Source organism: Pleuronectes platessa, chromosome 6, assembly GCF_947347685.1.
Source record: "Pleuronectes platessa chromosome 6, fPlePla1.1, whole genome shotgun sequence".
NCBI lineage: Eukaryota > Metazoa > Chordata > Actinopteri > Pleuronectiformes > Pleuronectidae > Pleuronectes > Pleuronectes platessa.
Genome location: NC_070631.1, coordinates 6,853,009 through 6,868,857, shown reverse-complemented (window position 1 = coordinate 6,868,857; position 15,849 = coordinate 6,853,009). Strand labels below are relative to the sequence as shown.

At 47.0% G+C, this 15,849-nt stretch overlaps 1 protein-coding gene across 1 annotated transcript in view; it reads left to right on the top strand.

Moving 5' to 3' along the window:
- The first annotated feature begins 1,314 nt into the window (after positions 1–1,314).
- Positions 1,315–15,849, top strand: part of LOC128442933 (adenylate cyclase type 6-like) — a 38,259-nt gene continuing 23,724 nt past the window's right edge. The window contains 7 exon segments of the mRNA XM_053425574.1: positions 1,315–1,521; positions 5,245–5,515; positions 5,614–5,830; positions 5,832–6,215; positions 6,217–6,363; positions 6,365–6,451; positions 6,453–6,557. Of these exon segments, the coding sequence (XP_053281549.1) occupies positions 5,460–5,515; positions 5,614–5,830; positions 5,832–6,215; positions 6,217–6,363; positions 6,365–6,451; positions 6,453–6,557 (996 nt within the window). The 5' untranslated portion in view covers positions 1,315–1,521; positions 5,245–5,459.

Sequence of the window (15,849 nt, the reverse complement as noted above, 5' to 3'; positions counted from 1 at the left end):
CCTCTGGGACTCGAGCAGGAGTGCACTGTCAGTGGTCACCTCCAGGGGGAGTGCCGAGTTACTAACAGTGGGAATGTGAGTGGAGTGAGCGGCAGCGCGCCTGGGCTGCGTCAAGTAGCCACAGTTAGACAGCAACATACCGGAACTGCGTGGATTTTCATTTCAAGATAAAAGCTCAATCGCAAAAGTTAGCAAAAAGTGGTGCAAGGGATTTTTTTTATACATGTAATGCAATTGAGTCCAATCAATTTAATTTATAAAGCTCACTATCAAAAAGTTTTGTCAGGTGCTTTTCCCTGAAAACCACTTTAGAGAAAAGTCGAAGGAAGAGATATAGAAGGACAGATGGATTTATCTAGACATGCAGCAGATGAAGTGAGCAAAGAATAGAGCAGCAAAACCCTGCACAGGGATATATGTCCACACCTGCAGGTAAAGTTGAGTCGTATCACCTACATAGGGATGAACTCAAATAATATTAATCTGAGATGCACTTGTTTAAGAAAAATAAGGAATAAATTGTCACAATGATTTCTGGTTTTCTATGGACAAAATGGCCATAGTTATTGCTGCGTATTTATTGACAATTGATTGAAATCAATATTATTCAAAGTTAAATAAGACATTGACAATTTCGATGATAACTATGAACAGATGCAGACTGATCTACAGTACAACCAATAAATTACAAAATAATACTATTTATTTCATAGATCATGACGTTACAGTAGATGCTCCTGATACTTGCTTGATGTTCTCTTACTAAAGAAACTTTTCCAGCACATGACATGTGGCCTGTTTCACCTCAGCTTAGATTAAGATTGAATACTTCTATTCTATTCTATTAATATAATATTTACTTTACCTCAGATTTAAGTGACATTTTAAATGCATCATTTATCTCTTAAATGCTTTGTTTAAAAAAAGGTTTGTATCACTGCCAGCTTATCAACCATTTTCACCTGTTTGTTTCTCGTTGGTGGATTTGTTGGTTTATGATTGTCAGCATGATTATGCAAGAATTAGTGTATGGATTTCCAAGAAACTTGTTATACCTGTTCAGGTATCTCTTCCTGTTATATTTGGAACAAAGGAGTGTCTACCTGATGGGAGCAGTTCATACTCTGACTATAGGACATCTAAGGGGTGTGTAATCATTTCCCTGGCCTGTATTTTGGTCTTGCAACTTTGAAAACCCCCTTCCCTCAACTAGTACCTTTTAAGTGTTGGGTTTTTATTTTGAAATCAGAAAGCGGAAGTGTGGCGTTTGTCTTACCCGCCTCGCCTCGACGCTGGTGCTTGGAGCCGAGAGGGTCAGGGGGAGGAGAGGCAAGGGAGTGGAGCGAGAAGACGACAGGAGGAGATCCAGGCGCAGGGGTGACCACTTTTACCCGTGACCATCCCCGGAGAGCCAGGCTTCCTATGCGCCTCCAGCCGGGACGCTGGCAAAGACGAGTACGCGGGATCCGGATAGTCTGCTGCGCGGCGCTGTCGGGGGAGCAGAGGCTGAAGATGTTCACGGTGAGTCCGTCTGTCCTCTCCCGGTTCCCCGCTACACGCACACACAGACACACACACACCGCAGGCCGACATGTAATATAGGTTATACGCGCTCCTGTCACACTAACGCACTGAAGCGCCTCTGCCACTTGTCTGTCACTCCACCATTTCTGGCGACAGTTGCTGTGAGGCCTCCGCTCCACTGTGCCGCTGCTGCTGCCACTGCTGCTGCTGCTACTGGTTGTACTGGTGTGTCCACGGTCAGTTCATGTTTTCCACTAAAAACAACATATCTGTGTGAGGGGGGGTAAAAAAAAAGGATGAGCTGCATCCCAGTGCGTTTCCTGTACCAGCTGACAGACCTGCTGGGTGTCATCACACAGGCAGAGGCTCCACAGTGATTCACAGCAGCTGCACATACACACACACAAATATATTTAAAACCGGACTTTAAAGTTAACCACCGCACTTATTCCCACACGCACACTTTTTGCATGGGTGTTGGAGATGATGGGAGTATTGTGCTCCCCCCGCCGACTGATGCTGAGGAATGTGCAGCAACACTAACATGTTTATATGTGTTTATTTACCCGTGCTCGTCTGTGCACTAATCCGGAGCGACATGGCTCCGCTGCACATTGAGCATTTTCAGTGACATATAAATAAATACATGCGTAATTACGCACGGACATGAGAGAAGAGGCGTGTTTGTGCGTTAACTTGAGCCGCCGGACGAATGGTTTCGTGGTCCCCGCTATGGCTGTCACATAGGCCACGGTGTTATGTAACAAGAAGCCTACGCTGTTTGAATGCGGGCCCTCACGCACGGCCTGCCTGCCCGTGCATGGGGGCGCAAACGCATCATCCGCACATGATCAGAGACGAGGAGGCGAACAAACGCACAAAACGACTCCTCAAGGTGTTGCATGCATCTTCGATCTCTGTTTACGCATCTGTATCATCTGGCTGACAACTGAGCCACACACACACACACACACACACATACACACACACAAGCACGCACACTCTCACTCACACACACACACACATAGAGGGAGAGGTAGCCTCGGATGTGTCTGACTGCAACAAGCCCCATGCACAATGAATGATTTGATGCTGTACTGTAGCGGCTGTCCGGTGGAAAATGTCCCCCGGGAATAGTCAAGTCACCTCCGCCTTCCCCTTCCTCGCTTCCTCGCCTCCTCGCTTCCCCACCTCCTCCCCCCCATCCTAGCGCTAGTGGAGTGGATGGTAGAAGGGTGAGAGGGGAGGGGGGGGGGGGGGGGGGGGGGGGAGCCGACCGGGAGAGCACAGCTTCACAGCACCACGCGAACACGCACCAAAAAGCGACTGGCAACGTTTTGCGAGAGGGTACAAGCTGGTCGACCTTGTGCCGCGGGGTGGGTGAGGGACGCAGCCGGGTGAGGTGGGAGCAGAGGGGAGGGGAGGTGTGTGAGAGAAGGGGGAGGGAGGGAGGGAGGGAGGGAGGGAGGGGGTGTTCTCCTTGAATCTTGTCGATCCGCTGCCAGCTGGGAGGAGGAGGAGGAGGAGGAGGACCACGGCTCGGACGGATACGTGCCAGAGAAGGGCGCATGCATGCAGGCGACATACAGCGAGGAAAGGCTATTTTTGCCTCGACAGCCCAGCATGCCTCTCCGGTGAAAATGCCGGTCGAGGAGGCGGCAGCAGAAGGAGAAGCGGCTGCGGCAGAGCGGTAACCGCGGCTGCGTTGCGTTTGCGCGTTTCTGTACACCGCACGGAGCTCAGGGGCGTCTGGAGGAGGAGGAGGAGGAGGAGGAGGAGGAGGAGGAGGAGGAGGAGGAGGAGGAGGCCTGGTAAGATCAGCTGGTAGCAGTTGCTGAGGCATATGTGGACGTTTTTTAATCGAATCAGGACGAAAATGAACAGCACTCACAGTGAATGATTACTCCACCACACTGTTATTGTGTTTGCTATTATAAAAGAGCTCCAGGGATGTTATGGTGACATCACCGCAGATATAAATACTGTCATATGTGACCAGGTCAACAGAAACGTGCAGCTGAGTCTCACAGCCCCACTTTAAGTCCGTTAGGCTGGGATTATTTGAGATATTATATATCAGGACAATAACCACGACCACAGTGTAGCCTCATGATACAGATTCTGTTGCAAAGTAACCAAAAGGCGCTTAGGTGACACAGGTTTGTATCGACATTCTGGTCCAAATCAAGCAGGTTTAGACAGAGACTCATGACTGAGTTCTACACAATCTAATAAACCATCAATAAAAATGAAAAAAAAAGCCGGCGTCTGTGGCACAGAAACTGTTAGAAACACGACCGAATGAAAGGATTGGCTCCGTCACTAACCGACCTGCCTCCCTGCGCTCACCCTGCCTGGACCGGTGTCGTCACAACCTGGAGAGACGAACTCCACTGGAGCCGAGATGTTCGCCAAACGTTAGCGTGTGAGTCGCGGAACAGTCGGCTTCTAGGTTTGACGAGAGGGCCGATGGGAGAGGGTGGGAGGGTGGGCCTGTTGCATCGTCTCAAAGAGTAGCCTGCTCTTGTTAGCTTCTCCAGGATTACCAACCCGGGCTTTAAAGAATGCGATAAAACAAAAACCTTGGTCTGACCCCCGGATGCAGAGCTGCACCTGACCAATTCCACATCCCTCCACCAGGTTCGGTGGTAATCCATCCACGAAACCTTGTGTCGGGAAAAAAATAAGCTAAAAAAGAATGATAAAACCATGGGAATATAAAATTAATTTTTCACAGATTATATTTTCTATAATCTCTGAATTTCATCCAGTAAGAGACATGTGATGATGATGATGATGAGATGAGAAGAGACATGTGCATCTGTGACATATGGTGTGTATGTATAGTATATAAAGCTCAAAGGGAAGCATTGGCAGCTGGATTTCTGACTAATTCCCAAACGACTTTTGGTTTAATCTAATGCTGCGAGGGCCACAGATCCTGTCATGGTGTACACACCGTCACTCTCTTGATATTTGTCTTGACTGTATCCTGTTGTCCAGCTGCATGTATCTGTATTTATTGCTCCTCTTCTCTCATTGCTCATGATAATAAACAGAGCTGCAGCAGAAGTGGTCCGTCCTTATCTCCGGCACAGCTGACTCCAAAATGATGTTATGTGTTTGTACCAGAGGGGGGGGGGGTGTTTTTTTTTGCATGAGGGTCAAATTGAGCAAGTTCTGGTTCACCTCAAAAAACCCAGTCCAGCATGCTATTTTGGGTCCCACTCCCCCAACTCTCTCTCTCTCTCTCTCTCTCTCTCTCTCTCTCTCTCTCTCTCTCTCTCTCTCTCTCTCTCTCTCTCTCTCTCTCTCTCTCTCTCTCTCTCTCTCTCGCTCTCTCTCTCCCTCTCTCCCTCTTCCTGCCCCATAGATTTGTAAGTAGCTTGTTCTTCTCCTCTGATTCTCAGTTTTCATGCATGAGATGAAATCTCAAGTGAGCTGGGGTTATCCAGGAAATGAGATTTATGTGCATTTAGCAGAAAATCGGATGCATTCCATTTCCTGTCAGATTTGGGATAAAGGAGCTCTGTGCTAACAAGTTATCGGAAGAGCTAAACGTGATACCAGGCCTTTTTCATTAGTGTGAGTCTGAGCATTGACACACATCACATGGCTTCCTCTTTATTCTCATGCAGGGATGTGTCTCATATGATCTAAGTTTGTGCACCAACTTTTCTCGTGTTTCACTCCTCATCTACTGTGCGTTTTTCTCTGCAGGCCCAGCAGAAGCCGTGGAAATAGGCCTGGAAGCAGAGATTGGTCTCCTCATTAACCTTGGTCTCTGATCACAGGCTCTGGCACAAACATCTGGAGCTTCGTGAAGCGACTGGTGCGGATATTGACCTCATCGAGTCACCCCCCACCCTGCTGCTCTGCGGCGTGGCCTCGACACAACCCTCCTCTCTTCTTCAACACTTCGCCCAGGGGGATAAATGAGTGAACCGGCTGCAAGGGCAAGGGCCTGGGACATGTACCAGAACCCCAACAGGTAAATGAACAACTTCCAAGGAGGAAACTCTTCTCTCACATGATACCAGTTGTTGTTATCTGTCTCTGACCTGATTGTGTCTCTGTCTGCTCTCACAGAATGTCCTGGTTCAGTGGTTTCCTAGTCGCCAGAGTGGACGACCGAAAGACTGCGTGGGGGGAGCGCAATGGCAAGAAGTCCAAACGGAAGGGAGGCTCATCTCTCTGCAACCCGCGTTACATGAGCTGTCTGCGGGACCCAGATGCTATGGAGCCCCCCTCCGGAGCCCCCCTCCATCAGCACCATCGTGGAGGGGTGGCAGGGGCTGTGGGAGGGCGGCGGCAACTTTGGCGTCCGTTGCGGGTGGCAGGAGGACCACTACGGCAAAAGGGGAGGGGCTCCCGGGGAAGGGGTGGGGCTGAAATCGTTGACCTGGGCTTTGAGGACGCGGAGCTGAAAGGAAGGAAAGGGGGATGTAACGGAGGAAGCGGGGACATGGGCGACGAGGGTCCCCAACGGCGCAGCAGGGGTGCTGACGGCTGCGGACTGCTGGCTCAGGGTGCTGCAAGTTTTCCAGTCCAAGAAATTCCAGTCCCGCAAACTGGAGCGCCTGTACCAGCGTTACTTCTTTAGGCTGAACCAGAGCTCCCTGACTATGCTCATGGGGGTGCTTGTGATCGTGTGCGGCATCATGCTGACCTTCCACTGTGTCCCACGCCGCCCCTCACGTGGCCTATTCGTCGGCACTGTCCGTGGCGATGGCGCTCTTCATGGCTCTCATGGTGGTTTGCAACCGCAACGGCTTCCACCAGGACTACATGTGGATGGTCAGTTACCTGGTGATCGGAGTGCTGGTGTCGGTGCAGGTGTTTCGGGGTGCTCATGGTGGCGCCCAGGAGCGCCTCGGAGGGCATATGGTGGTCCGTGTTCTTCATCTACATCATCTACACACTGCTGCCCCGTGAGGATGAGAGCGGCGGTGGTGAGCGGCGCGGTGCTGTCCATCATACACGTGGTCACCACCTGGCAGCTCAACCAGGAGGACCCGTTCCTCTGGAAACAGGTGAGAGGAGCTCCACGATTTGAGTCTGTTTATCACGGCCGACCTGAACGGGACAGAAACTATCCTGGTTCTTCTCCCTCGTTCTTCTCTCCATGTAGATTCTCCGACTGGTTTCTGATTAATCAGCATAAAAATGTATGTTGTGCAGCCGAGCATCATTCAAGTCCAGATAACTTTATTTAACCATCTCCACGAGGTCTGGAGATGGTAATATTTGTCCAAAACAATGAGCACAACAGTGCTAAATGATAATGTGCTGTGGGTTTGTCACTTGAAGAGACACCGCTCACACACATGTAGTAGTTTAACAGTGTGCTCTAAATGGTAAATACACTGAATTTATATACTGCACCAGTCTCATGGACAATCAGTTTGCGTCACCCCCGCACAGCTGTCGTCTCTTATCAACACTTTATTTTTTGTGTCTGTGTCTGGATTTCTATGGTCAGGCGAATAAACTCTGTAGAAACTTCGGAGATTCTCACTTGGACATTTACGTTCACTCATGAAACCTCTGGGTCTGGTGCATGTCTGGAAGCAGTTTAAGAGATTACACAAAAACTACCCAACAATCTTCCGTCTAACTTTTTGGTAGAATGGGATTTGTGTCAGGGAGGAACCCATTGAGTTTTAGTGCGGATCCCAGAGAACAATTCACAGATCTTGATGAAAATAATCAGGCACATTTAGGGGACTGATATCCATGAGTGGTTGTGAAATCTGGTGCAGCTTGATTAAATTAAGTGTGTTGGGCCTTGGCGGAGTTCAATGCGCTCTCCCACTCCAGTTTTGACACCAGTGGACATTTTTGCGTGTCATCCTGTTTGGCTGCGTTTAAAAGTTCGATATGACACGTATGATTGGCTGATACCGTGTGAACAGGCTGCCCAGCTGATGCAGCACACACACTGTCTCACTGCTCTCTGCTGTGAATGTCACCATGTTGTATCTGTGTATTTATATTTACTGCGCAGCTCACGGGTCTCTCTGTACAGTGTGTTGTTTGTGTGTCACGCCAAGGACCAAGGCGCTTGCTGAAGGTCAGTGGGCTGAATGAAGCGCCCCGGCTGGACGGCTCTCTGTGTGTGTACGTGTGTGTGTGTGTGTGTCTGCTTGTTGTGCGACAGTGGGAGAATATGATGATATAAAGCGGTATCACTCAGGTCTCTGTGCGACACACACAAGAGACACTTTGTACGTTTCTCCAAGGGTGGGGTGACGGGGGGGTCAGGCCACAGTACGGTGGCTGCTCAGTTTGGCCGGAGCTGTTTCCCAAATGTCCAGCTCCCGGGGAAAAAGTTATAATGGGAAGACCATTACATGAAAACAATAACGGGATATAGGACTTTGTGATGAAGCGCTGATAGTCCCCTGTAACGTCTCTGTCGCTGCAGTAAGCATTCGGCAACATGTCCTCTCACACGTTCCCTGGATTCCTTGTGTATTATAAATGAGTCAGTGAAGTACAGGAGCAGGTCGGCGATTCGTGGGAACTCAGTAACATGAGGCGTGATACAGCCGAGCACAATCCATCACAGGCACCAACATTGTTTGCCGTCATTAAGTGAATGAATGTCATGAGATAGCTGCAGCTCAGCAATGCTGTTTATTCCCGAGGTCGTCTGTGTGCAATGTGACACAGTGATACAGCGTCATCAATCACTGCTTCACGCTTGTGCACGAGTGTTTCCTCTTTCTGCAGTAACTCATTAACCTCACTGGGTTTCTGTTGGTGGGTGTGCATAATGAGAGAGTTGTGTGTGTGTGAGAGGCGGTGTGAATGCAAATCCTCTTTTCACCGTGGCCTGTGCAGGTTTAAACAGGGAACTGTGGATGGATCTGTGTAGTCGAGAAGTTATTGTTGACTGGGACTGGGACCAGAGTCTGGATTTCTATTCTCTATCACGAAGGGGGGGGCGGGGTTTAAATCTCTCCTCATGTAGTATAAATGATCTTTTTGCATTTGAGGCGACAACAGATTGTTATTTTCTTGATTATTCTTTAAACCTAAAAGGTTTTTTTGGAGCTGTAAACTAAATTATATGACTTTTTCGATGAAATACATTAATACTGGTTTTAATATCAAAGAATATCTACATTTATGGGTTGAACATGACTCCTAACACCCTCTAATCAAAGGTGGGCGGTCCCCAGCCACCAGCGACCACTCATCAGTGGGAATCTGAGAAGCTGCGCTGCGCTCATTTTCAAATCCATGCAGAAACTAAACCTCTAAGCCCCCACATCGTCTACCACTCAAAAAACCATCCACCATCCTTTAGCCCAATGTCTCAAATTTCTTGATTTGTCAAACCAACCGTCCAAAACCCAGAGTCGGTTTACAAATAAAAACATCAAACCCTTTCATTTGAAAAACGAGGATCAGCAAATGTTAAAAAAGTAAGATGATGATTATTCCATTATCAGAACTAGAAAGGCACTCAGTAGATTCTCATACCTCCGCAAAGGCCCAACAGTCTCCTTATAGTTTGCATATTAGTGCACGAAATTACACACATTAAGACACCAACACCCTGAGTAGGTCTGAGTTTTCCCCTTAAAATTCACAGAAGATGTAGAAAAAAACTCATATTAGTGGATTCACACACAAAAGGGTTCCTCTTTGACCCATGTTGTATCCGTCCACCAGGTTTCATGGATATCGGTCCAGTAGATTTTTGCATAATCCTGCTGAAAAAGCCCATAAACAAACCAATCCAGATGAAAACATAACCTTTGTAACGTTTGAGATTTAGATTTTCCCAAAAACCTTTTCTATTCTCATTTGAACTTTGATCGGATAGTTCATTTACAGTTGGAGGATTAATGACTCACATATGAAGGCCACAAAGTAAACACATGGACGGTGCCTCACACGCTCAGGCCAAAGGGTCAGAGGTCAATGTCAGTGCTGCCACAAGTGAGTCAGCAGCACTGTGACCACCTCACGAGCAGCCGAGCAGCATCAACAATCATTTATACTCTCACAAACCAGTTTGATCAATCAGTGTCTCTCTATGTGCAGTCGCCTTTCGGAGCTACAACCGTTCAGGTCGCGTCACTTGAGGTTCTCCAGATTTGGCATTTTGTAAATATAAGATAAAAACATAACAACCGTCCAGCGTTGTGCGTTTTCTCTTCATTGAATCTAACAGAATGTGTGGTGTAGCTCCAGCTGAGGCCCCTAACAGACATCTTGATGCTGTCCGTTCGCTTTATGAAGAGTATTCTCATGTTCGGCTCTTGAAATTTATGACCCTCGATGCCTTCAAACGTCTCGAAACACATGCGGCCCATCTGGTTGTTTCTGGAGTTGTGTTGCTCTTGGCGTGGATCTGTATGCGTGTTTTTACAGCTGCGTACAGCAGAATAGAGTGTCCCAGCAGGATCACCATAACCCACATTATCTCCTACTTTCCATCTATGTAGGGTTCTAACCGCCTTCTTATCATATGCAGGGCTGCGTTCATAAACAAGCAGCAGTTGTGTTATAGTTTGAACAGGAACAGTGTTTTTTTTAAATCCATGGAGTCCGGTTACACATGCAGCGCTCTCCCCGGTGTCTGTGTCACCATTCCTCTGGTCCTTCGACTCCTCAGCTGGAATCAATTAGCCACAGCGGTACAGTACATATGTGTGTTCCACCCAGTCACCCATCAATACACACACACATACACACACACACACACACACACACACACACACACACACACACACACACACCATCTCATGCTTTGTTATGGTTGACGCCTTTCCTAACAGTCTCAGCTGAATGTTTGTTTTTCTCTGGATGATAACACCACAGATCATCGTCCTGTCTCTTACAGAGCGTAACAGTAACCGCCCACTTTCAGAGCAGCTCTGGTTCCAGCAGTAAATTACTTTTATTCATTTCAGAAACTCCTTCAAAATAAAAATAGTTTGAAGCTTTGAACCCGGCCAACCAGCTACGAGAGGAAGCCTGACCATAAAACATTTGACTCTGAGCAAAACTATTATTGGAAGATGTAGAAAAAAAAAAAGGCAGAGGTACAAGATTTTGTTCACAATTATTTTAACAGTGAAGGAACTACACATCCCATAAACCATTGTGAAAGATCCCTTTCTAATAAATAAATACTTCTTCTTGAGGTAAACTCAAGTTGATAAAGTGTTGCTATATATTGTAGTTGATATGATTTTCGCTGTCGTGGTAAACATTTCCATGTTAACAGGAAGCTTCACCGATCAGAAATGCTATAGCTGCTGCACCTGAGGATTGTGGGTTGTGTAGTCCTTCTCCTGACATCCAGAATAAAACACATTTATCTTAAAACGCAGTTGATATCATAGGGACTTGTGGTTTCTACAGAAGAAGTAGAAGACATCGACGAAGATGAGGCTGCTCCACCTCCTGCCTGAATAACGCAGAGGATTTGTTGCTGTTGTGTCCGTGTAGAGAAAGGCCGACCACAGAAACTTCATATGCGATTCTCCGGTCATGTCTGAAAACGGCCAATACGATTCGCACCAAGCGCATTCTGTGCATATTTTATTTTACATGCTAGTTTAATCAGTTAATTTTTATTTTTTTTTCTGTCACCAAAAAAATTCCTCACGCAGGCATTATTCGCCCCCGACAGCGACTCGCATTGTTGTGTGGATGTTGTTGACACAAGTGAGAGGTCAAAGACTGGGTCCTAAAAATACCCGGCCCTGTGTGTTTCGGCTAACTGTGGCGTCACATGGAACGGTCTTATCAGAGCCTGCGTCAGAGCAACAGGCAGGTTGATCTACACCCCCTCCCCCCTTTTCTCTGCATGCACACGAGCCGTGCATTTTCTCTCACACAAACACACATACACACAAACACACACACACAGCAACAATGTCTTAATCTGATGTATTTTTCTCTGATCTTTTATCCTAGTGGAGACACTGGGACCCTAAGAGCCCATTGAACAGAACACAGGGCAAACCAGGCGCTGATGTGGGCTCTGGGTTCCACTGGTCTCATTGTCCAGCTCCCACTAAGTGTTTAAAGTGGTTTGTATTATTAGATAAGATAGTGGAAATTAGTTTAAATAACAATGTGCTGTTCATGCACTTATACAGGCAGGTCTACAATCGTCTCGCATCTGATTTTCCAAATGGCTGCTTGCTGATTATTATATATATTTTTTTTAATTTCTAGGATGTTACAGAGAGAATAAATATATTTTGATAAGAGCAGATCTCACATCCTATCAGATATTCACAGTTTCACAGCAGCTCGAGGTGCTGGAATAACCTTGTGTGTGCTCGATGCTTTGAGATGGGAAACTTGGATCCCAGCGGAGGAGGAAGTGTCAGCTGGTGATCATCACCATGTGCGAGGCTGCAGCTATAGAATAAGACACCCTGTACACGCGAAGGAGGAGGAGGAGGAGAGGGAGGAGGAGGGGGAGGAGGAGGAGGAGGAGGAGGAGGAGGCGGCGAGGCGAAAATCCGATATTCTCCCAACACAATCCCTCCACAGCCTCCTTGATAAATAATTTGTGTGTTTAACGCAGCAGCAGCATTTTAACGAGGATACCTGTCACATGTACACTTTGCTCCTGACCGGGATGGGTGCTGATTGATGGGATCACACACACGTACACGTACACACACAGACACACACACACACACACACACGCTACAGCTTTACTCAAAGGCTCCCGAGGTGGCAGTGAATGTGAGAGTATGAATGTGTGATGATCGGTAAACGTCTGGTTTCCACACAGTTTTCTTTAGTGTCCATAATTCTGTTTTAAATATGGACTCCACCTCGAGAAAAGCCCAGTGCTCAGGAGGCAAAACTGAAATCCTGAGGTCCTGGTTGAGGTTAAGGGTTCGGTATGAATTGGTCGTAGGGTTGATGAGTTGTTTCTGAAACACTTTTCATCTCATTTGTTGAAGGCCTCTTAACGACCCCCATCAATTAATCAGGTTATCTGTTCCCGAGTGTTCACACAAATACCAAACAGACACATTTATTGAAAAATAGATAATTAATTTTTTATCTCCTGGTTGTAGCTACATACACTCTACAGTTTATACACTATACACACGCACACACACGCACAACTACCGATAATACGTCAGTACATCGACCAATAAGGGTGCGGGAGAAGGTTATCAGCTTTGCGTCACTTCTGGGAATGATGGGGAACAAACAGCATTGCGATGTGTGTCTTCGCTCAGCGCCTGTGTTCGGTTGGCCCCAGCCGTTGTCATGGAAACAACTACAACTCAAGGAGCTGAGACCAGTTCCGCCCGACGCTGGGCAGACTGGTAACGGCTGCTTCAAGTGATTCAAGAAAAAGAGAAAAATCAGGTCAAAATGGATTTCTGCCGTTTTCCCCTCTCCATCTGAGAATCTGAGAGCCGGAGCGTCCGAGGGGTCTGAGAGACGTGGACTCTGTGTGGCTGCCGAGATGGATTCGTGCTTTGTCACTGCTGTTAAAATGAGACAGTCCATAATTAAACATGGCGATGACAGAGGAGAGGTCATACGAGTGGAGGTGGCGGGGGAGATGGGGGGGGGGGGGGGGGGGGGGGGGGGGGGGATGCACAGGATGTTGTTTGCCAGTTGTCTGGTACAGGGAAGCTTATCTCTGGTCAGCTCACCATGACTGTGCATGTTTGTCGTCCCCGTGCTGTGGAAACGCAGGATGTGTTTTTAGGCCTTGAAGAAACACTTGAGGAAACTTGGCCTGGTTGAATAATAGAGCTTGTGTGTCTTCTGTCTTCCAGCACAGATAATTGGGTTCATCGCTAATTACAACTCCTCTTACGTTCTGGTAATGTTGACACGTGTCCTTTTGTGTGATCGCAGCAGTGTCCCCCTGAACCTGTTGTGTGTCCACAGTGTGCGAACCCCTGCAGCCCCCCCAGGGGTCCCATGCTCTCCAAAAGAACTTGATAATATTGTGACAATATTTTTTTAATTTCCTCAAACGCCTCTTTTATGCAGATTGTGTTGTTCTTCAACTACAAATACAAACTCCAAAGCCAGAAAGCTTTATAGTCACACTCTCTCCAAAGAAGTCACACCCGCCTGGTTGCCAACAGAAGTGTGCGTGTGTGGTGTGTAGTTTGTCTGTGTTGGGCCCCCCCCCCCCCCCCAGCATGTCCCCGCTCCATGTTTACACAAACCTGACTGAGGAGTAGGATCAGGATAACTGGCTTTACATTACAAGTAACCGCTCCCACCTAGCTTTACATTATTCATGTAATGCGTATGGTTTTGTGTTTCTCTGACGGCTTCGTTAACATTGAAAGATGTCGGAGGAAACGCTGAAAAGTCAAATTATCAAAAGGAAGCCATGTGTCTTCAGTCATTTTTATATTTCAAGATGACTCAAAAAATAAATAAATCATTGGCACCTCAATTTCACAGAACAGGTGCGTAGGAGAGGGACGAGCAGATGAAAACTTGTGAAAGAACTCCCGCACACTGTCTAACGTGTGATTTATTATGCTGTGATGTTTTGGTGCAAGACCTTCATCCGACAAACATTTTGTGATAATGAGAAGCCATCTTGAATAGGGAGTGGCCTATGAATACGTACACAACGGTCTAGTTCCGAAACGTCGCACAATAAATCACTGTCTGCCTGTTAGACAATGTTTTTAGATGAGAATAAAGAGGGTCAGCAGGTTTTAGCCTAAACCCCCCCCCCCCCCCAGCATTTCCTGTTGTAAAATAACAGGACATGTCCGCTACACATTTCCTGATCTATTTGGGATTTATCTTGCGCATCACATGTTAGTTAAGCGTCATATATTTGACTTAGATACACACAGAACACCCCCCTTCCTCCAGAAGTTCCAGGACCAGAGCTGCTAATGGAGTCTAGAGTAAACTGCATCTTTTATAGGACTGAATTAATGGGTTACGAAAAAGTCTGGAGGTTTTATTGTTTTATTGTTCACTAAGAGTAAATGATGTATAAACCATGCGTCTTTATAGACCTGCAGGAGGCTTCTTCTTCTCTTCATTGGAAACCACTTTGAAAGACAGAACAATATGATAGAAATTAGAACCCGATCCATTTATTGGTTCAATGCACAACGATAGTTCACCCAGAAAGGAAAATGTACTCATCATCTACTCACCACTATGCCGATGGAGGTGGTGAGTCCACAAAACACTTCTGGAGTCTCAGGGGTAAACTTTGCTAGAGCAGAATCCAATACAATTGAACTAATCGGTGACCAAAATTTTTCGATGTAATAAAACAACAGAAACAACACAACATGCCTCCATACTGCTCATGTGGTTTCATCCAAGTGTCCACAAGCCCCCGTTATATTCAACTCAAAACGAGGGTATTTAGATGAAGCTTTAAACCTAAAAGTCAGCTGATTGAAACTTTCTTGCCACTTCTGGTGGACTTTTAGGCTTAAAACACGGTGTAAGTGACCCAGTTTCGAGTCGAATATGTTAGTCGGGGCTTGTGGACACTTGGATGACACCACTAGAGAAGTATGGAGGCCTGTTAGGTTGTTTTATTAGGTCTGAAGCTTTGGTCTCCAGTTACTTCAATTGTTTTGGATTCCGCCCTAACACTGTTTACCCCTGAGCCTCCAGAAGTGTGTTGGGGAATCAAACACTTCCCCCCCCCCCCCCCCCCCCCCTCCCCCCATCGGCATAGTGGTGAGTAGATAGAGTTTTTATGTAACGTTTTTTTTTCCGGGGTGATACACAAATGCCTGCCTGTTGTGCGTCTCACCTCCAGACTGTGTGTAGTGTTGAGCGACCCAGTGAGGGAGCGACTTGACTCTTTATCTGCTGATGTGGTTCTGGTCATTTCAGATAAGGGCAGTGCGAGCTGTGTGTAGACACGAGGCTCAGGCTGAGTACACAAACCCAGCAGCTGCCTGGCACCGCACACACATTCACAGAGTCTGCAACAAAGGCTAAAAGTGACAGCTAGCGCGAGGAGGAGCGTGAGGAGGAGGGAGGGAATAAATAAAAAAGAATATGGAAATAAATAAGCAGCGCTCTCGGGGACAGATAAGGGGGGAACCTACAGGAGAGACTCTTATGTTTTTTCTCACAAGCAAAGCACTGTCATTGTGTTTTTTGGTGCGACAGTGTGTTTTTATAGAGCCTGATCCAACACAGATGTTCTAAGGGGTTCCAGATGTTCCTCAAAGGCAGTCTTGCACTCTCGTTGGCCCCATTTCAACAACGATATCCCATCAGTCATTGCTCCCTCTGGAGAAAATGTCTTATAAAATCAGCTTCTTTTTTTTACTGGTGAGTTCTGTCCGGCTTAATGAT